This window comes from Neolamprologus multifasciatus, chromosome 5, assembly GCF_963576455.1.
Source record: "Neolamprologus multifasciatus chromosome 5, fNeoMul1.2, whole genome shotgun sequence".
NCBI classification, from domain to species: Eukaryota; Metazoa; Chordata; class Actinopteri; order Cichliformes; family Cichlidae; genus Neolamprologus; species Neolamprologus multifasciatus.
The window spans coordinates 34,689,143-34,710,464 of NC_140443.1; the positions used below are offsets into that span (position 1 = coordinate 34,689,143).

The 21,322-nt window shown below is 41.6% G+C and overlaps 1 protein-coding gene across 3 annotated transcripts in view; it reads right to left on the minus strand.

The window, feature by feature from the left end:
* Positions 1–21,322, minus strand: part of iqsec1b (IQ motif and Sec7 domain ArfGEF 1b) — a 261,941-nt gene that overhangs the window by 154,199 nt on the left and 86,420 nt on the right. For 2 of the 3 annotated variants that reach the window (XM_085161059.1, XM_085161069.1), the window contains exon 2: positions 3,640–3,747. The exons of the other annotated variant lie outside the window; for it this stretch is intronic. In XM_085161059.1, coding sequence (XP_085017185.1) covers positions 3,640–3,747 — 108 coding nt within the window. The remainder of the gene's footprint in view (positions 1–3,639; positions 3,748–21,322) is intronic. 3 annotated transcript variants of the gene reach the window in all.

Below are 21,322 nucleotides of genomic sequence, written 5' to 3' on the forward strand. Positions count from 1 at the left end.
CTTTCTCTGGTGAGCAATTAACAAATAGTGCACAACCATCAGCAACAACACATTTAGATGGTTTGGTACTGTCTGTTACAGTATTCTGTGATTCTCACCGCATACTTCATAATAGTAGGGTTGAGACTAAATCACCAACAAAATCTGACCTGGTGTTACAAAGGCCCTACTTGAAGATCACAGAATCTAGAGGCACTAATTTACAGTTTCGATTAGCTTGTAAATAGTCTGTCTTTTTAGAACAGGAACAACTTCCTATGATTCTCATTGTTTTTCACATTTATCCAGTTTTTTTGATGCAAAGAACTTAGTTTCTTCACTAGGTAATGGAAATATTGGAAGGTTTTAATGCAATCAGCACATGTTCACGGTGTATAGTGCACACACACACACACACACACACACACACACACACACACACAAATAAATAAATAAAAAAACACATCAGGCTTCAATGAATCAAAATGGATGCTGACTCGTGCACATGTTGCGATGATAAGAGCAGAGCACAAAGTGAGAAAATGAATCTTAACCTAGACCAGGCACACTCTTTTGTTGGATCTCTGCTTGAAGGCCATACATAATAAAAACATGACGCCATCACCAGTTCATCAGCAGTTCTCAATGTAAACGGGTTTTACGCTGATAAAACCCTACAGAGGGACATCAGGTACCAACTGTGCCTTCTGGAGAGTGCAGATAGAAGAGAAGGAAAAGATGAAGTGGATACTGAGATTTACAGAAAACCATTTACACAGATCACTACCTGCTGTCAGATTCACATCATCTGATGGAGCTCAAACTGGAAGTAATCTGGACGCACCTCCACTGGCAGTGACCGTATCAACAAAAATAACAGTTGCCTAAAACTCAAGTAACATCCAGCTTTGCAAGCCTGGAGTTACACTCACTGAGCTTTCATTAAAAAGCATAAAGCATCCAAAAGGAGCTGGAGAAAAATAAACAAGACAAAGCAAACCGTAGTGAGACACGAACATATTGTCTTTCAGTATGTGGCTCTGTGGATTTGGGCTTTTTCCCAAATGCAAAATTACTATGGTTGTTTTTCAGAATTGGCAATATGCTGAGATAAAGCCTGGTTAAACATTACCAAGGAGGGGACACCTGCACATTAGTGAGTCTGAACAGAACACCCACAAACAAATGCAATCCTAGCCAGACGTTTGCACTAATGAACACAATCCAGCACATTTACAGCTGCAAGGGCTCGAATAAAAGAGCAAACTGAAGCTGGTGGTCAGTCGTGCTGACCCATGGACCCTTCAGCTCCCCTACGCTCAGCTTCTCCTACTGACTCAGATGCAGTTCATACAGGTTGTACATCAAAGTTCCCCAAATTCTATATCAGAAATGATTTAAAAAATGCTATTCTACATAGAAGTAAATTCAGGAACAAAGACTGGGAACATTTTGATGCTCAATTACAGTGGGGGGGAGAGAATTCTCAAATGATGAAACACATACCTGCTTTAAGACTGTAAGGCACAATGACTGGTTTTGTTATCATTTTTTTTTGTTAAGTACTGCTTATGTATTGGCTTTGTTGCTGATAATAGTTTAGAGAAAAACACAAACAGCTCTCTGTGACTGTCAACTTTGAATAACAGCACATAGTTTTAGTGAAAGAATTACTTTTGTGTACATTTCAAAGAACATTTTTGCTTTTGAAGTTGAATGACATGATTTGATATGATTTGAAAAATAATCTCTAGTCACCCTTTAAACCAACTTTTCTCTGATTGGCTGCCCCTGTCAAACAGAAGATTTGAACAGCAGGTGGGCGGGGCTTCTGTAGTTGGAGTTTGCTGTGTGCCTGAGAGGGTCACATTAAATATATCCCCACTTGGATGCCGGTTTAGCTCATTTGGTAGAGCAGGTGACCCATATTTTGATGATGCATCCTGTACTTTGGGGCATGTACCAGTTTTGCATTCAATGAAATCATTTTCCTTCTTTGAATTTCTTCCTCGGCTAGATAAATGTAGTCGTGGGCTGTGTGCGCTCAGGTGTTTGGAGCTGACCAATAGGAGCAGCTTTAGCAGGTAAATTTGCAGGATGTGTTGCTGATCTGAACTGTGGAGCAAAACCGGTTCGAGGGTTGAGGTAAGAATATCAGGCACACTGAGACGAGCAGGTCTGTCTTAGATTCCTATTTTAAGCAACACAGCTTTGGCCATCTTTGTTGAAATTCACTACTGTGTGTTCTGCACTATTATTATTATTATGCACTTTATTAAACAATTTCAGTTTTATTATTATTTGCTTGAAAATGCAATAATGGAGAGGAAAGAGCAGAATCACAGCGATTCTGCAAGACGACCAAAGTCCAAAAGAAGGGAGCAATCTTATCTCAGCTGTTACCTTTTCCTGCTGCTGACACCCTGAATCTTATTTCCACCAAACATAAAAGCCAATAATCTGTCTCTAAAGCTGATCCACTATATGGCTGCATATTGCTTCACAGTGTGACTTCTACCTGCAGCAGTGTGTCACCACGTCTCTCTGTAATTTTAACATAATTGCATTCATTACCCAGTCTGCACACCTACGTCTTATTGTAAGCTCCAGCTTGACCCAAACTTCATTTGGAGCACAACTCCCTGGGCAATTGTAATTGATGTGCACTTGCTCTTCGTGTTCCTCGGCAAACACTTGTTAATAGAGCAGGACAGCTCAAGACCTCGCTGTAATCGCAAGTGTTTAGCGCTCATTCTTTGTACTCACTTCATCACCATGCTTAATTACAATCAATAAACATGGTGAGCAAACATTAATCATCAGGGCTTTCGCTATTTCCTTTTACAGACCAAAGCCCAGAGGGTGAGGTGTCTTAACCTCATCTTTGCCACCGTCCCACAAACCTGCCTTTAGAGCCGCTCTCGAGCACAGTGCTGGATTTTCCATAGATATAGCTAGGGTGCTGTCAGGAATAAAAACCCTTTGAAATTGCCATGAAGCTTTTGAAGCCCGCGTCCCACTGCTCAGCTCGCTGAGGGTTTTCATCTCTCCCCATCTCTCCTCATTTGCAGAGCTCTCAGGGCCTCACTGAGCAGCTGTAATGAACTCCACGGGAAAAAAAAAATGAAAAGAATCCATAGAGGGGAGGACTGTAATGGACAGCCAGTCAGTCATGCACTGTATATGCTGCAGGTTGCTTTATGCAAACAAGCTGCTTGTAATAATCTACAAATCTGTTTAAGAACAGCAGGGTTTGTTACTCATTTTCAAACATATTGTTCAATACTGAAGGGGAGATGCGCGCCCTATTTATCCTGCAAAGGAATGCACTACCCCACTAAGCTTCAGCTTCGCAGCTCTGGTCGTAATGGGTGTTGTTCATTTTTTATCTGAGCGGATTTGAGGAGGCCACCCATAAGCTAGCTCACAGCAGGCGATGGAAGCTTTCACCAGCAAACAGGAATGACTGACAAACACTGAAAAGCAGAATGGGGAATGGAAAGATCAGAAATGAGATGTGTTATCAGGCTGATAAAAACTGTATGGACTACCACCAGGACAGAAACAGCTGTAATGGAGACAGACTGTCAGAAAATGGGCTCACAAATTCTTGGGCTGATGAATAGTTAAAAAAAACAAAAGCAAAACCCTTCAATTTACCCAAAAGATGCAGACTTCCATTTGCGACAGGGGTAACTCCTTCTACATGGAGGGGCAAAAAGGTTTAGAGGGATCTCAGAGACTTCTACGGGCAATGAGGCGTGCCGCCTGCAACATAAAAAGAGAGAGGCATGTTGAAGTGGTTCATAATGCACATTTTGTGAAGTTCAAGACATTACAGCAGCACATTTTCACTCAGAACCAGACAGCAAGGGATGCATGGGCGATGACATGTTGCAGCATGAACTGTGGAGTACTGTACCCGCTCACTCCCACCAAGCTGAATGTTGTGCTTGGCAGAAAGAGAGATTACTTCAGTCCACTGCCTGCAGCATTTTAATGCCTTCGAATCGGAGCTGAGAACTCGCATATATGCACGGTGGGCTGAATCAGCACACAGAGCTCTGAGCCAGGTAGAGAGCAGAGAGAGGAAGAGGAGGAGGAGGGAGGAGCTGAGGCGTGATCGAAATGTACCAGGCTGAGAGTAACGTGAGACGATACCAGAGGACAGGAAGGAAGAAGAAGACAAGAGGAAGCGGTTCAATTACTCTCTATTATCTACACTGTTAGCATCAATGACCTTCACAGCTCCAATCTGAAGTGTCAGTTACTGTCTATAGTAATTACCAATTTTGTCATATTTTAAGAAAATGATTTAAAGGTGCTGCACATAATACAGGAACCTGAGGAGGAGCGTCGTATTTAAATTAGAATCACTTTCATATCCACTGTACAAAGTCATCGTCTGTGGCTATTTTCTCCAAGAACATCTTTGTACGTCTTGTATAAACCCGCTGTATCACACACACACACACACACCAAGCTGCTCATTTTATAAATAAATGATGATTGTTTCAGTTCTTTCCAGGAGCCTGTACAGAGGAGGAAGTTCACCTTCAGGATTTCTAACGCGTGTAAATAGAAAAGATGAACAGATCCACTGTGGCATCATGCATTGCTTAGTGAAATCCCGTCGTTAAGCCACGAGCTGAGTGGCTTTTTTGGCTGTCAACATCTTCGAGTTTTCACACCACACATGACAAGCAAGGTTTGGATCAGACAGGGAAACTCTGACGGAAGATTTAAAACTAGCAACTGAGACCATAAAATCATCAAGAAAGTGTTTGCTTAGATTACTTATCTCTTCCTGAATGTAACCAGGCAGGTTTTGATTCCTAAACTAAACCAAAATGTGTCTGAAAAGCAAAATGAATAAAAAACAACAACTCACCAGCAAAATCTAAATATAATAAATCACGATAACCTCACATTTTACACAAGACATGAACTCCAGTCTTCTCTTTGGCTCATTTGTCTACCATGTTTTCCTCCCCATGTGGGTGTTAATGCTAATGTGTTTCTTTAAGTCATCATAACAAGCAAACTACCCAGTACCTGAACCGTTTGACCTGGTTTACAAAAAATGCAAAAATGTGGCAATACTTTGCTTAATTTATATTACATTACAATATATTTGTCATGCTCCCTGTGCCTCCCCGGCCAGCCCAGTGTGGCCACAAGTGTTTGTGTTTCTCTCTCTCTCTCCTACCTGTCTGCCTGGGCGGAGCTCTGATTGGGCTCCCACCCTTGGCCCACGCACCTGCAGCTGATCTCGAGTGATTTGCAGTTGATCTCTGGCTCTTCTTAAGGCCGGGGCTCTGAGCTATTCGTCGCTGGAATATTGAGTGACCCTCGTCAGTATTGCCTGGCTTCATTGTGAATCAGTTGTTCCCGTGCTTGGCGCCGACTTACCCTCGTCTATGTTTATAGGTTTATCTGGACCCGCCCGTTTTGATTCCTGGACCCTGTGAGTGTGAGTGGGTCGCTCGTGTGAGGAGTGTTTGGACAAGGAGCGGAGCGAGTGTGAAGAAGTGTGTTTCCCCCCTATTGATCCCGTGGACCCTGGTGTTTCCCCCCCCTTCACGTGTACATAGCGCACCGGAGTGATTAATAAAGTGTTGTTGAACCGTGCTACCTCAGTCTGTGCCTGAGTCCGTCCACCACCGTGACACTATTAGCTGGGATGTATTTATGAAAGGACAGGCTAACCCATATGGAAAAGATATATATATATATATATATAAATCTTATAAAGTTTGTATCTGTCTTGTGTGAAACTTGTATGAAAAGCACACAAGAGTGAAAACAGATATAAGATCCCTTGAAAAATTATATAAATGAATCTTGTATGTTTTGGATACTTACTAAAATAATATATGAAAGTAATGAGAAAGTGGCCACTTTCATGAGTAAATCATGTAAGTTTTGACTATTTCTTTTCCATATGGGTAATACTGCCAATCTCTAATACAGTGGTTCCCAAACTTTTTTTGCTGGGCCCCCCTTGTTTTACAAGAAAAATGTTCGCGCCCCCCCCTCGCGCGTGCGCGCGCACGCACGCACACATCCTCCAACCACACACACCCATATTTTGCTCCATTGCGGTTTATTTTACACCTCAAACATTTAGTAAACAATTAAGCAAATACAAGAAATCTGCAATAAATTACAAGTAGTAAGAAAATAAACTACTAACTCTTTTACGCTACGTCCACACCTACACGGGTATTTTTGAACACGCAGCTGTTTCGTCCACACGTAAACGGCGTTTCAAATCACCGAGAACGGAGATTTTTTAAAACTCCTTTTTTGTGGTTACGTGTGGACGAGGAATACAGAGTTTGTCATGCAACGTCAAAGGTATGTGCCTTTTTTCACGTCACGCTGTGTGCACGTTATTGTTTACGAATGCAGAATGGCAGATAGAGACGAAATACTGTTAATCTGACTATCTGCAAGTTTTACACACTTACATAAACACGCAGTTACTGTCCCTCCATTTAGAAAGGCAGAGGCGTCACGGTGTAATTATTTTACATGTAGTTGTTTTTTTCCCTGTGTAATAATATTCAACATTGCTATCAATACATTTTTCAAAAAATCCCTCTGCAAAATGGGTTCAAAAACATAAACAACTGTTGGATGCTGTTTGTCCGTGATTTGAACCGAGAACAAATCGTGGCAGGATCAGCCTGATGTTATTTCTATCCCGCTGTAACTTTACTGTATAAAGAGCTAACATCTCCAAAATGTCAGGAGTAGTTAGTCATTACAACAAGTGTTTGTGAAATACAAATCAAGAATGTGGGATACTGTTTGTCCGTGATTTAAACAGCCCAGCGCTGCTCCCAACAAAGGGAAAACCAATCCTGCAGGGAGACCTACCTCGGCACTTGTGCAGGTGAAACCAAAGGGAAGATTTGCTTCACCATATTTTCTAGTCTTTGGCTTAGAATGAAGTTGGTTTGGAAACATATTCAGCTATGCTTCATCTCCTTCTTTGCGTTTGTGTGGGCGCCCGTGCTAGCAGTGTCCAAGCGTTGTTGTTTTTTTTGTTTTGTTTTTTTTCCCTTTTCATGCCGCGCCCCCCCTGCAATGGCTCTGCGCCCCCCCTAGGGGGCGGGCCCCACACTTTGGGAACGTCTGCTCTAATAAGTCAAAAGTCTGATATTTCTCTGAGGTACATGTAACAACTCAGATTGAGATCATGTTCTCATAACTGAAATAGGATTTTGGAATTGGTGGGTTGAAATAAAATAAATTCTGAAATCCACCAAGCAGCGATGACATCATAGAGCGAGGACACTTGGGTGGCATGGTGTTGTGCGGATTAGCACAATCATCTTAACAACAGTGTTCTCTCTGTGCTCGTTTCTTTTACATGCAGCTCTGGTGTGCACGTTAGATTAACTGGGGATTCTAAATTATTCGTAGGTGTGGATGCAAAACAGCTAAAGTGCTGTTTGATTGTATAATGTGGCCTGAAGTATAGAGCACTCTGAATGGCCAGAAACACTAGAAAACTGTTATTTACATGTCTTTCATTTCAAAGAGCATACACTTGTTCATAGAGCATGTTGTTCACAAAATGTTTTTGTGCAAATAACCTCGCAGGATCCCAGAGAGTCAAGTCAACGCTTTGCAAAACAACGAGGACAGAGGAGGCAAGGTGGGATCAGGAACCAGCCATCGGGGCGAATACTATACTGCCCATAAATAAACCAGCTATACATCTCTCCTCGGTGTCTAATTGCTGCACCTAGCTGAGAAACGGAAGCAGTAGACACTTGTCATTGAATCCCTTACAGTGGGGACTGATGCCAACTGGTCCACTAGATAATGTGCTGCTATCGGATGCTGAGGACGTGCTGGTCTGCTGACAGTACTGAGCCTGTTCACACTGTACGCTCACAAGTCCTGACCTCCAAACGTAGCAAATGTACTTTTAAGGGAGGTTTACCTCACAGAGGGATTTTAAAGACTTTCCAAAGTTCTGAGAATAAAATGTGCTATGTTCTTCTTCTTTTTTTTAAAGTCCTTGCAAAGTCATTTTTTGGGGACTGATATTTTTCTCTCTCTCTACCCTGTGTGATACTCCCACATGCATCAATCACACAGAAACAGAACATTTTCTGGTGTCAGAAGAGCTCCGTAAGCAGCAGTGCAAACGCAGAACTGATGCTTAAATGGAATCAAATGAGATTGGGCTTGATGAACTTGTAAACCTTTGAGCTTAATTAACTTCAAGAGGTATTTCTGTAAGGCTGATACATAAACAAGCATAAAAAATATGCTTTGATCAGCTTGATATAAGCACAAGACTGTATGTGAGGAATACCAATAATGGTTTAACATGGAAAGGATGACGATTTTCAATAGGATTCCTAAATAAAGCTAAATAAATATTTGTCTTGATGCATGCTCAATCATCCAGGTAAGCAAATCTCCCAAAGTTGATTCTGTTCATCTGGACGTAGTGTTGCATCATCATCCAGGTGACTTCTTCAGTCTCAGCTGACTGCAGGTCTCCCCAACCTCATAAACAGTACATTTGCGCAATGACTGAAACTAGCACCACTGAATGAACAATGGGCTGTGAGGTCGGTTCCTTGATCATTAATATGATCATAAACAGATATTCCACTGTGGTAGATTCCTACACATCTAACTTAGAAAACAGTCAGCTTCTGCAAATCTCCCTACAGGGAAGGAGGCCACCTTGTTCATTCAATGGTTACTGTTTATAGTAACCATTGTCCTTAATGTAAATATGTAAGAAAAATTGTGGTTGTTTCTGTTCTGTGTCCTGTGTCCTGTTTGTTTGTATATGTGTCTTTTTGGCTGCTGTTACAACCAAATTTCCCCTTGTGGGACAATTAAAGGATTATTCTATTCTATTCTATTCTATTCTATTCTATTCATTCACTGAGATCAGCAGCACACGTTCCAGTTGGAGAGTTAAAAAATGACTCTGTAATGTTTTACAGTATCATGAACTGCAAGTTCTAACTTGTGAATGATGCAGTTCGGGTTGATCTTTTTTTTTTTTTTAATGCAGCTGCACCGTCACACAAAGGCATCAAACTGTGCACATAATTTCTTCAAAGCTTTGCTTTGCAGCAAGCGTTTCTGCATGATGTCTCAGGCAGAGACCCCGGTGCAAAGCTGCAATTCAATAAGATGAAATACCCAGCTGCACATGTCACCACTGTTGGGAATTCTGAGGTCAATTATGCAGTATTCCAACGCTCTGAATCCGGTTTGTCTTTTATTTAGGTGTCACTCTGAAATGTTAGTGCTTTGGCTTAATGCAAAGCTGGAACATCCAGACACACAGAGCACTGAAAGTGAAAGTTTGTCATTTGACTGATGTTTGTGGTGTAGATCAAGATACCAGGCTGAAAAATATTTGTTTAATGATTTGAAACACTTAAGTATAACAGATATCTGAAAAACTAAGAAATCAAATGCTTCCTTACTCCAGTGTACATATACACAGTGTTTAACAACTTTATCAGACCCTCTGACATGAAAAAAGGAGAAAACACATAGAAATGTGTCAAAAACTTGTTTGGAAATACAATTTAATATAAATTTTTTAAATTTGAGCTGGCTCAGAATCGTCTGAGAACTCAGAAATGAATCAAGGACAGCATTCAAACACTAAAGCTAATATTTTTAATAGTCCCAATTCAAAGCATTCTCGTTATTCTAATAAGCAGATAATTTCTGGTTTGACAGTGTTCAGTCTGATGTGTCCTCTTCACCTTGGTGAAAAAACTAAAAGTAAAAGTAAATCCTCTGAAGGCTGCACTTGTGATTGGAAGACCCTGTGTAAAATGTAAAGCAGCACAGTACTGTGCTGTGTGGATAAACATGCCCTACAGGACAAATGGGTTGTGGTCTTCTGTGACCTGGAGCTGCCAGTAATAATCTCTCCTCCGTGGAGGTTAAGTCCTGGAGGAAGATTTCCCACTGCCTCCCACATAAGCCTTCTGTTATCACAGGAATGCAGGTTCTGCAATCGCTAAACACTTCCTCCCAAAACCTGTAAACTACAAAGTCTTACAAAGTGGTTTCAAGGACTAATTGAGCGCAGTAATTGGAGGATATGCTAGATAATCATTTACAGACCCACACAATCATAATCAATACATACATATTTATTTTTTATCCTCAGTAGGAATAAAATTTCCCAAAACACCACAAACTGATTGACAATATTGAACAGTCTAAAATGAAAACTAAATCATAAAATGACTGTTAGCTTCATTCAACTTTTAAATTCACATTAAGCTGTTAAACTGTTTTAGAGTGAAAAAAAACCCCGAACTCCTAAAAATATTCCTACTGTGCCAACCACATGCCTAATCTTTGACATCAGAATTCCCTGCAAATGTAAAATCTTCAGCTTATTCTTTCATTTTATTAACTTGCAGCTTTGCACTGGGCTGCTCCCTGCAGCATCCTGCAGTTATAGGAAGCACCTCTGGAGAAACTACAAACACGGGTTGTTGGCTTTACAAACAGTAGTGCTGCTGCGGTGCTGGGTCCATGTAGCGGCGTAGGCACGCTCCAATGTGAAAATATCAACCATAACCACACCAATTATTCACTTGATCATTCAGAAATGAGAACTTAGAGTCCAAGAATTTGTAGAAGAAATTTACAGAGCTTACAGAGATGTTTTCACACATTATTAACTCAAACTGGAAGTCAGTCTAAATCTGACATGTAGATGTCTACTGTGGCAGAATATTTATTTATTCTTTCATAAATTATATAAGTACAAAGTACAAAGTGAGGTTGAACATCACGGCCTACTATGTAAGGGTTGGCTGCTGGCTGCTGTCATAAAGAAGTAAAATGAGATAATCAGACGTGTTTTGCTAAAGGCTACTCACTGTCGTAGCATATAATGGTGAATCTTTATCCTGTCTTCCTTCTCTCACCCCAACCGGTCGCAGCAGATGGCCCCGCCCCTCCCTGAGCCTGGTTCTGCCGGAGGTTTCTTCCTGTTAAAAGGGAGTTTTTCCTTCCCACTGTCGCCAAAGTGCTTGCTCATAGGGGGTCATATGATTGTTGGGTTTTTCTCTGTATCTATGAAGCGCCTTGAGGCGACTTTTGTTGTGATTTGGCGCTATATAAATAAAATTGAATTGAATTGACTGTAAAATAATGAAATAATGTTTTTTGTAAAAGTTAAAAGTTATCTAAATTCTGTGGACCCCTAAAATGTTTAACATCAGGCAAATAAAAACATAACTGGGAAAAAAATCTGATCAATGAATCAATTGGTCAATGAAATCTCTATGATATTGGTGAATCTAATAATAACAATATATAATGGAGAGGTTAAAGTTGCCTGAAATGATCTGGAACAGTGTTCTGCCACCTTCAGTCAATGAGCAATAAAACTGACAGACATTTGATGTATATTACTGACTAATGATCTTTTTTTCATGATGGCATGGAGATACTTTGCTCAGAGATAAAATAAATAAATAAAAGCATCTCATGACCCACTTACACTCTCAACAGATCCTTTTTTTCTTTTTATCCCTGTGATGTGTTCATGGTACAGATTTAAAGCTACAGCTGGTGTTTCATCAACCAGTTAATGCTACTAAAGAGGAGCGAGCGAGTAACAGATTCTTAAGTTGCAGGTAATTTCAAACACTTCAAGCAGCTGAAGAAATATTACTAAACACAAAAACTATTTCTGTGCAGTTTTTCCACTAGTGTGCAGTTGCTGTGTTACCCAGGGAGAGAAAAAACAGACGAATGTGTAACACTGAGAGATGGAGGAAGTCGTAAAAGTGGGATATTGCAAAGATAAGCACTGCTCAGCAGGTGAAATTTAGCAAACGCGAAATTTAAATCTTACCGTCCTAATTTATTTTAAAGCTTTTAAATCAAAAACTGATACTTTCTGCTGATGTTTCGTAAAACATCTTGCAAAAAATAAATAAAGTAAATTGTTATTCAAACTGCATCAAACCTTTATAGTACAGTGTAGTCCAAAGCACTCTGGTTAGCTTGCAGTACTGTGGTGAAGTTTACAATGACACCAGACATGGTTTTCATGGTCAGGCTTAGGTTAGAGTGTAGCAAACATCTATTAAAATATAAGTTGATGATGATGATTAGATTCACTCATTGACTCCTCCCACTGATCACATGCAGTGTGTCTGTATTATAAAACAGGCACACTGCATCATCACGTTTGTCTGTAAATGTATTATTGTTACTAATCACTATACAGCTACAACCACGATATTTTGTGAGCCCACCGTGTTTTCTCTACAGTCTAAGGTCTCCAAACACGGGTGGAGCATGTTACAGCAGTTGCATATTTTGAAAGTGACCTGCCCCATCCCCCACTGCAGGGGCAACGAGCACTGGTCAGTGAGTTATTTACTTTCAGGGTCATGCATCACGCAGCCACACTGACTGTACAAAAAACAATCATCTGCATTTGGTTTCCTGAGGGAGAAGAGAGCAGGGAGAGGAGGAGGGTGTGGGAGGTTGGGGGTCAGGTTCCACTGGTAATGGTGTCGGTGAGGAGTCAATACTGTATGCTCCCTCTCTTAATCAGCACAGTACAACAAGGTCAGCTCCTCTGGAAACTGCTGCACCGTGGCCGATCCAGCACCATGTGTGGTGGTGGTGTCCGAGCCCTGCTGCAGCACACGGGACACGAGAACGTTATCATGGGCGTGTGACGGCACAGTCTTCAGGAAAAAAAACAACAACAATAACAAAAAAAACCCCACTGTGACTTCTTAACTTGTTCCTGTTGGATGAGTAACATCCGCTAGTTATGTAACACAGAGTCGGCTGTTTGCTGTGCTGCTCAAACAACAGGTTTAAGCGGTTTTCCTTTACATAATACCAAAATCCAAATCTTTTTCTTTCCTCTAGATGAGCCGTAAGCATGCTTACTAATGGTATTACTCAAACAAGAGGGCCACAGCTCTCTAATGTCAGATATCCTGATATTCTTTTAGTCTATGGGTTTGTGTTTTCTAAGGCAAATGCTCTTACACAACAGGGAACTCGTGTCCTGATAGATTTAAAGTATTGACGTGTGCTGATTATGACAAGATCAGATTATTGTTTTTGCTAAAAGTGAAATTTGTAAAAATAGTGATTAATCTGACAGAGTGAAATATTGAAGGAATCCAATTAACCTTTCCCGATTCAGCGTGAGGCTTGTGGAAATCGGCTTTGCTGTGGTGTGCCTCCCACTATCGCTCTCGCCATCTCTTTTCTCTCATCAGCTTTGCATCACTGGAGTCCAGAGGGAGAGACATTTATAAGCCTCAGTAGTAAATACAAAGTTAATTATTCATGGAGCCTACTACCCAGTTATTACCATGTAAGGAGGAAGGGGGGGGAAAGGAGGAAAACCTCTCAATTATTGTAGTTTATGGCACTTTCGAGCACGAGTGTCTGGAATCTGAGTTACAGGGGAATCTTTGTTTACAACTGGGCCACTCGGCTGCGTCGTTCGTCATCACCACAGGCCCAAAGAATCGCTTCATAGTGCATTCACTGCCTATATCTGCTTATCCCCCAGGAGCAGATCAAGGAACGGAAAAATAAACAGAGGCCTCGTAACACATAAGCACAATTAGGAATGCCGGCCCGTCAGGCAGCGCAGTTCATGAAGGATAACATACAACTTTCAGGGGAACGCCGAACAAAACGGAATGTGTCAAACAGTTAGGCCTTTACAATTTATCATCCTCTGTCAAACACTTTAGCAGGGCTGTATGTTGTTGTTCCCGTGGACGTGAGAACTTGCATCCACAGGAAAACAGTCCTAGTTGCTTCAGAAGTCCATTCCTGCCCTGAGTCAAGCTGTTGTATGTCTCTGCATATTTAGTGCCATAATGACGATTCAAATTTTAAGCAATCTAACAAAGGCAAGTTGTTTAAAAAGTAACTTGTTATGGTAGCTTTACAAAAGTTGACATTTCTCATGACAGTATGAATGTCAAGACTTTGGTGTTACCAGTGAGTGCCTTTAGTGTAAGAGGGCTGTTTTTAGAGAAGTTAGACAGAGCAGAGCTGAACACAGTCACGGCCGTGGGAAATTTCCTCACACAGGTGTGTTGAGGCCACGTGATAGTCCATAACCACTTCTACAGCCAAGTTATCCTTGGGGTGCTTCTTCTTATACAATGCAATGTCAGCATACAAAACAGTGGATTTCTGCCTGCAGAGCAACTTTTCAGCTGGAATAATATGTAATGCATCAACCCCGTGTGACCTGGTATGTCAAAGAAGTTAAAAATGGTTCATCCTGCTCTCACCCCAGAGACGAAGGAGACAGCAGGAGGTCAAAGGAAGAAGAGAAGGTTAAAAGTAGACCTGCTGACAGACCTGACTTCTGCTAATTGACACCCTTGGAACACCAGAGGGTTCTGTTGTACTCAGGCTATTGAGAACTACAATACTGTGGAAACACAGGTCAGGTTCCTGATATATAGTATCTCACAAAAGTGAGTACACTCCTCACATTTTTGTAAATATTTTGTTCTATTTTTTTATGGGACAACACTGAAGTTATGACACTCTGATACAATGTAAAGTAGTCAGTGTACAGCTTGTACAACAGTGTAAATTTGCTGTCACCTCTAAATAACTCAACATACATCCATTAATGTCTAAGCTGCTGGCGACAAAAGTGAGTACCCCCCTAAGTGAAAATGTCCAAACTGTGCTCAAAGTGTCATTTTTTTGTGTGGCAACCATTATTTTCCAACACTGCCTTAACTCTGTTGATCGTGGAGTTCACTAGAGCTTCACAGGAATCCTCTTCCACTCCTCCATGATGACATCACGGAGCTGGTGGTTGTTAGAGACCCTGCGGTCCTCCACCTTCCATTTGAGGATGCCCCACAGATGTTCAATAGGGTTTAAGTCTGGAGACATGCTTGGCCAGTCAAGTACCCTCAGTTTATTTAGCAGGGCACTGGTCTTTTTGGAGGTGTGTTTGGGATTGTTATCATGTTGGAATATTGTCCTGTTGCCCAGTTTCTGAAGGGAGGGGATCATGCTCTGCTTCAGTATGTCACAGTACATGTTGGCATTCATGGTTCCCTCAATTAACTGTAGCTCCCCGCACCAGCAGCACTCATGCAGCCCCAAACAACGACATCCCACCACCATGCTTGACTGTAGGCAAGACACACTTGTCTTTGTACTCCTCACCGGGTTGTCACCACACACCCCTGACACCATCTGAACCAAATAAGTTTATCTTGGTCTCATCAGACCACAGGTTATCCATGTCCTTAGTCTGCTTGTCTTCAGCAAACTGTTCTGTTCTTTCTTGTGCATTATCTTTAGACGAGGCTTCCTTCTGGGACGACAGCCATGTGATGCTGTGTGGCGTGTGGTCTGAGCACGGACAGGTTGACCCTCCACGCCTTCTGCAGCAATGCTGGCAGCACTCATACATCTGTTTTCAAAAGACAACCTCTGGATATGACGGTGAGCACGTGCGCTCACGTTGACCATGGTGAGGGTTGTTCTGAGTGGAACCTGTCCTGTTAAACCTGTATGGTCTTGACCACCGTGAGGCAGCTCATTTTCAGGGTGTTGAGTATATTCTTATAGCCTAGGCCAGCAATCCCCAACCCCCGGGCCTCGGACCGGTATCGGACCGTGAGTCGTTTGGTACCGGGCCGCGATAGTTGAGGCTCAAGTATAAAATGTATAGTTTTCAGGGTTTTTATCGGTTTTCAGCGTTATTTTGTTATTGTTTTTATCGTTTTTATCGTTAACTCAGTTTTCCTGGGTCTTTTCACGTGTGTTATGAATAAATCTTCTTTTTTTCAGTACCAGTACTAGTTTTATTTTGTTGTATTTATCCGCGACACCTTAAAGGTCGGTCCGTGAAAATATTGTCGGGCATAAATCGGTGCGTGGCGCAAAAAAGGTTGGAGACCGCTGGCCTAGGCCATCTTTATGTAGAGAAACATTTCTCTTTTTCACATCCTCAGAGAATTCTTTGCCATGATGCGCCATGTTAGACTTCCAGTGACCAGTATGAGAGAGTGTGAGAGCAATAACACCAGATTCAACACACCTTCTCCCCATTTGCACCGGAGACTTTGTAACACTAATGAGTCACATGACAACAGGAAGGGAAATTGGGCAGTTTGGACATTTTCACTTAGGGGTGTACTCACTTTTGTTGCCAGCAGTTTAGACATTAATGGCTGTGTGTTGAGTTATTTAGAGGGGACAGCAAATTGACACTGTTGTACAGGCTGTACACTGACTACTTTACATTGTATCAAAGTGTCATATCTTCAGTGTTATAGAACAAAATATTTACAAAAATGTGAGGAGTGTACTGTCTTTTGAGAGATGCTGTATATACTAGGGGTGCAACGATACTCGTATCAATATTGAACCGTTCGATACAGTTCTTTCGGTTCGGTATGCATATGTATGAACAATACAAAATTTTAAATATATTTTATCAACTTTTCTTCTGACGATGCTGTCTGTGTTGAGCGCTCAGTGGATCTGCGCTCGACAGTGCAGCCTAGGCGGAGTAGTCAAACACGGATTCACTGAGCACAGCGCAAGCTAGCAAGACAGAAGTTGCAACATGGCAAATTGAACCTCCCCCACCCTCATTCAGATCTGGCCTTTGGAACTATTTTGGTCTTCATGTGACGTATGACCCTGAAGGTAAGCGTGTCATGGACTAAAGTAAAACAGTATGTCAGATGTGCCATGCAATGCTCAATTGGTGGGAACTAGTGCGTTAGCGCAGTTAGCTCGTTAACGTGTTGGCCGTCCAGCCCCACGCACGGGGCGATCCGCGGTAGCTCGTTAACGGAGATTTGCCGTGTTGTGGCGTTAACGTCATTTCAGATTAACGCTGACAACACTAGTGGGAGCACAACGAATATGACTGCACATTTACTCCGACATCATCCTAGTGCAAAGACAAGTGGAAGCAGACAAAAACAACAAGCACGCATGCTACAAACTTGACCCGAGTCATTTAGACAGCCGTTAGCACATGATTCTCCTTATGGGGACCTGATATGTTTAATATGCTGCTGAGAATATAGCCCAGAAGAAGCGTATAGTATAGCTTTTATTTTGGAAAGAGACATTTCTCTGTAATAAACTCTCTTTTCCAAAGATGAGTGATTTCTCCATCAGATTTATTTTTTATTACTTTGTTGTTTCAGCAACATTAAATTTAAAAACTGTAGTTTTGAGTTAAAATATATATTTATAATTTGAATAAATGACAAATTAAAAAGGCATGAACATTTTTTTGTATCGGAAAAATATCGAACCGTGACACCAAAGTATCGAACCGAACCGTGAATTTTGTGTATCATTGCACCCCTAGTATATACATATATATGTATGCACGCCTGTGTGTGTAAAAATCATCAGTAACAGTAACCCTAACCCCAACCACAAGATATGTATTAGGTCGTATTTGTCAGAAAGCTCACTTGAAGTCTGAGTACAATGTCAGTGATTTATGCTGTGCTGTGATTTAAGTAGACACCAGAAAGACGAATATATGGAGTGTTCAGATCGTATATTTGCTTATTATTGAAAGAAGTCGTTTTTTGATAGATTGTGCGCAGTGTTATTTCAGTCAGTTGTCATTCACAGCCACTCACAGTGAGTGAGAGGATGGGTGGCATTGACATTCATCAGTTTCCTGGACAGCTGTAGAAAAGAATAAGAATCTGAGAGCACCGAGGAACGAGAAGCTGTCAGATGAGAGAAGTAGACTATATAGTAGTGAAAGCAATGAGTCAGTGTTTCCTGATTTAATAATCATTGTCATTCAGGTCAGAAATAGAGAATAATGCATTCCTGAACATCGTGAAGAAAAACACCACTTGTTTACTGATATTCTTTTATGCTCAGCGTGGTGGAGTGCTTGAGTAATGAGAGAAGGAGAGAGAAAACCATGAAGCTGCTGACAGGCCAGAGAGAGTAGGTGACACAAGTGAGAGCGAGAAAAGCAGCGAATATTGAAGGTTAAGATTATATAAAGGCAAAAAAGAGAAAAGTGAATAGAGCAATGCAATACAATGGAGAGATAGTGGGGCAAAAAAGTATTTAGTCAGCCACCGATTGTGCAAGTTCCCCCACTTAAAATGATGACAGAGGTCAGTAATTTGCACCAGAGGTACACTTCAACTGTGAGAGACAGAATGTGAAAAAAAAATCCATGAATTCACATGGTAGGATTTGTAAAGAATTTATTCGTAAATCAGGGTGGAAAATAAGTATTTGGTCACCTCAAACAAGGAAAATCCCTGGCTCTCACAGACCTGTAACGTCTTCTGTAAGAAGCTTTTCTGTCCCCCACTCGTTACCTGTATGAATGGCACCTGTTTGACCTCATCATCTGTATAAAAGACACCTGTACACAGCCTCAACCAGTCAGACTCCAAACTCCGCCATGGCCAAGACCAAAGAGCTTTCGAAGGACACCAGGAAAAGAATTGTAGACCTGCACCAGACTGGGAAGAGTGAATCTACAATAGGCAAGCAGCTTGGTGTGAAAAAATCAACTGTGGGAGCAATCATCAGAAAATGGAAGACATACAAGACCACTGATAATCTCCCTCGATCTGGGGCTCCACGCAAGATCTCATCCCGTGGGGTCAAAATGATCATGAGAACGGTGAGCAAAGATCCCAGAACCACACGGGGGGACCTGGTGAATGACCTGCAGAGAGCTGGGACCAAAGTAACAAAGGTCACCATCACTAACACACTACAACGGCAGGGAATCAAATCCCGCAGTGCCAGACGTGTTCCGCTGCTGAAGCCAGTGCATGTCCAGGCCCGTCTGAAGTTTGCCAGAGAGCACATGGATGATACAGCAGAGGATTGGGAGAATGTCATGTGGTCAGATGAAACCAAAGTAGAACTTTTTGGTATAAACTCAACTCGTCGTGTTTGGAGGAAGAAGAATACTGAGTTGCATCCCAAGAACACCATACCTACTGTGAAGCATGGGGGTGGAAACATCATGCTATGGGGCTGTGGGGTTTTTCTGCCAAGGGGACAGGACGACTGATCCGTGTTAAGGACAGAATGAATGGGGCCAAGTATCGTGAGATTTTGAGCCAAAACCTCCTTCCATCAGTGAGAACTTTGAAGATGAAACGAGGCTGGGTCTTCCAACATGACAATGATCCAAAACACACCGCCCGGGCAACAAAGGAGTGGCTCCGTAAGAAGCATTTGAAAGTCCTGGAGTGGCCTAGCCAGTCTCCAGACCTCAACCCCATAGAAAATCTGTGGCGGGAGTTGAAAGTCCGTGTTGCTCGGCGACAGCCCCAAAACATCACTGCTCTTGAGAAGATCTGCATGGAGGAATGGGCCAAAATACCAGCTACTGTGTGTGCAAACCTGGTAAAGACCTATAGTAAACGTTTGACCTCTGTTATTGCCAACAAAGGTTATGTTACAAAGTATTGAGTTGTATTTTTGTTATTGACCAAATACTTATTTTCCACCCTGATTTACGAATAAATTCTTTACAAATCCTACCATGTGAATTCATGGATTTTTTTTTCACATTCTGTCTCTCACAGTTGAAGTGTACCTCTGGTGCAAATTACTGACCTCTGTCATCATTTTAAGTGGGGGAACTTGCACAATCGGTGGCTGACTAAATACTTTTTTGCCCCACTGTATATGTCTGAATAAACATGAATAAATAAATAAATTCAACCTATTTGTAATTTAAAGCTGAATGACATGAAATTATGAAAAACAAACCTCTGGAGTCCACATCTAAAAATTGCCTACCAAAATATCTCCTTTGGTAGTTCATGCAACAACAGACATCTCTAGGATCATAAAACCATTCTCTCTCACACACACACACACACACACACACACACACACACACACACACACACACACACACACACACACACAAGGTAAAAAATATCATGCTTTCACATCTGGTAAAAACTGGAAATACAGGGCTTTAAATGAAGGCCCCACATCCTTCCTATTAGCAGTTTGAAATCAGAGATAAAGGACAAAAAAGTTAAAAAGCACAAGAAATGAAATCCATCACACTATCTGGGTAGCTTTAATTTCATGGATATTACCATCTGTTGCAGACAAAAGGCAGTGTGGTACGGCAATTAGACGAAAGGAAGCTGAGGCTGAAAAGCTGGTGTGCCATATATTATTGTTACAAAATAATCTCCAGGATAACTCTGACTACGAATCCATTTCTTAACCTCAGCATGTTAAAACACTCAGGGTGTTAGAACACTCGTGGATTTCACTTCAGGTCATACTCACATTATTAGTGAGCGCCACAATTTTACCTTCCCAACAAAGGCAACAAACAAAATTTGAGTTTGTTACTCGGGGCGCTCATTAAATTGTCATGTAGAGGCAGCAGGGGGTTTGGAGAGTCCTTCATGAAAGCAATAAGAAAGGAAGATTGGTATCAACAGTAAAATGAAGGAATATGAAGCAGTCTCATTTCCATATACTGCATTAAAGAAATGAGGTGATGTTGAAACCATTATTTATATCACCTCTCTATCATGGCAAAAAAGTGATAGACCAGAAACTGAGCAAGGAAAGGGAAATTCTAGCATGGTACATTCAAAAGAGTTGCCAAGTACCATAGCAGAGCAATGAGAACAACATAGCAGCGCTACAATGGCATGGTCAGGAGCCATGCACAGGAAGGGCCACTGAGGCACAGTGACTGTTCTCATAAATGAGTAAGTAAACAGGCTAATTGGTCATTTTAAATTCCCTGAAGGTGTGAAATGTGAGTGTGAATGGTTGTCTGTGTCCATGTGTTGGCCCTGCGACACACTGGCGACCTGTCCACCCTGAGACTGCTATGGCCCCACAGCAATCGGGTTTGTTACATATTAAATAAAATAAAAAATCATATCAGAAGTGGTTAGAAAATGCTGGTGGTGGCTGACATGGAATTCTGCTGTAAAAACTGATTGGATGACTGCATAGTTTCAATGAATTTACAGTTTGATCATTTCAATAATACATGTCACACTTACATACATATATATTAGGGGTGCAACGATGCTCGTATCGATATTGAACCGTTCGATACAGTACTTTCGGTTCGGTACGCATATGTATCGAACAATACAAAATTTTTGATTTATTTTATCAACTTCTGACGATGCTGTCTGTGTTGAGAGCTCAGTGGATCTGCGCTCGACTACTCCGCCTAGGCTGCACTGTCGAGCGCAGATCCACTGAGCACAGCGCAAGCTAGCAAGACAGAAGCTAAGCTTGTTGCAACATGGCAAATTGA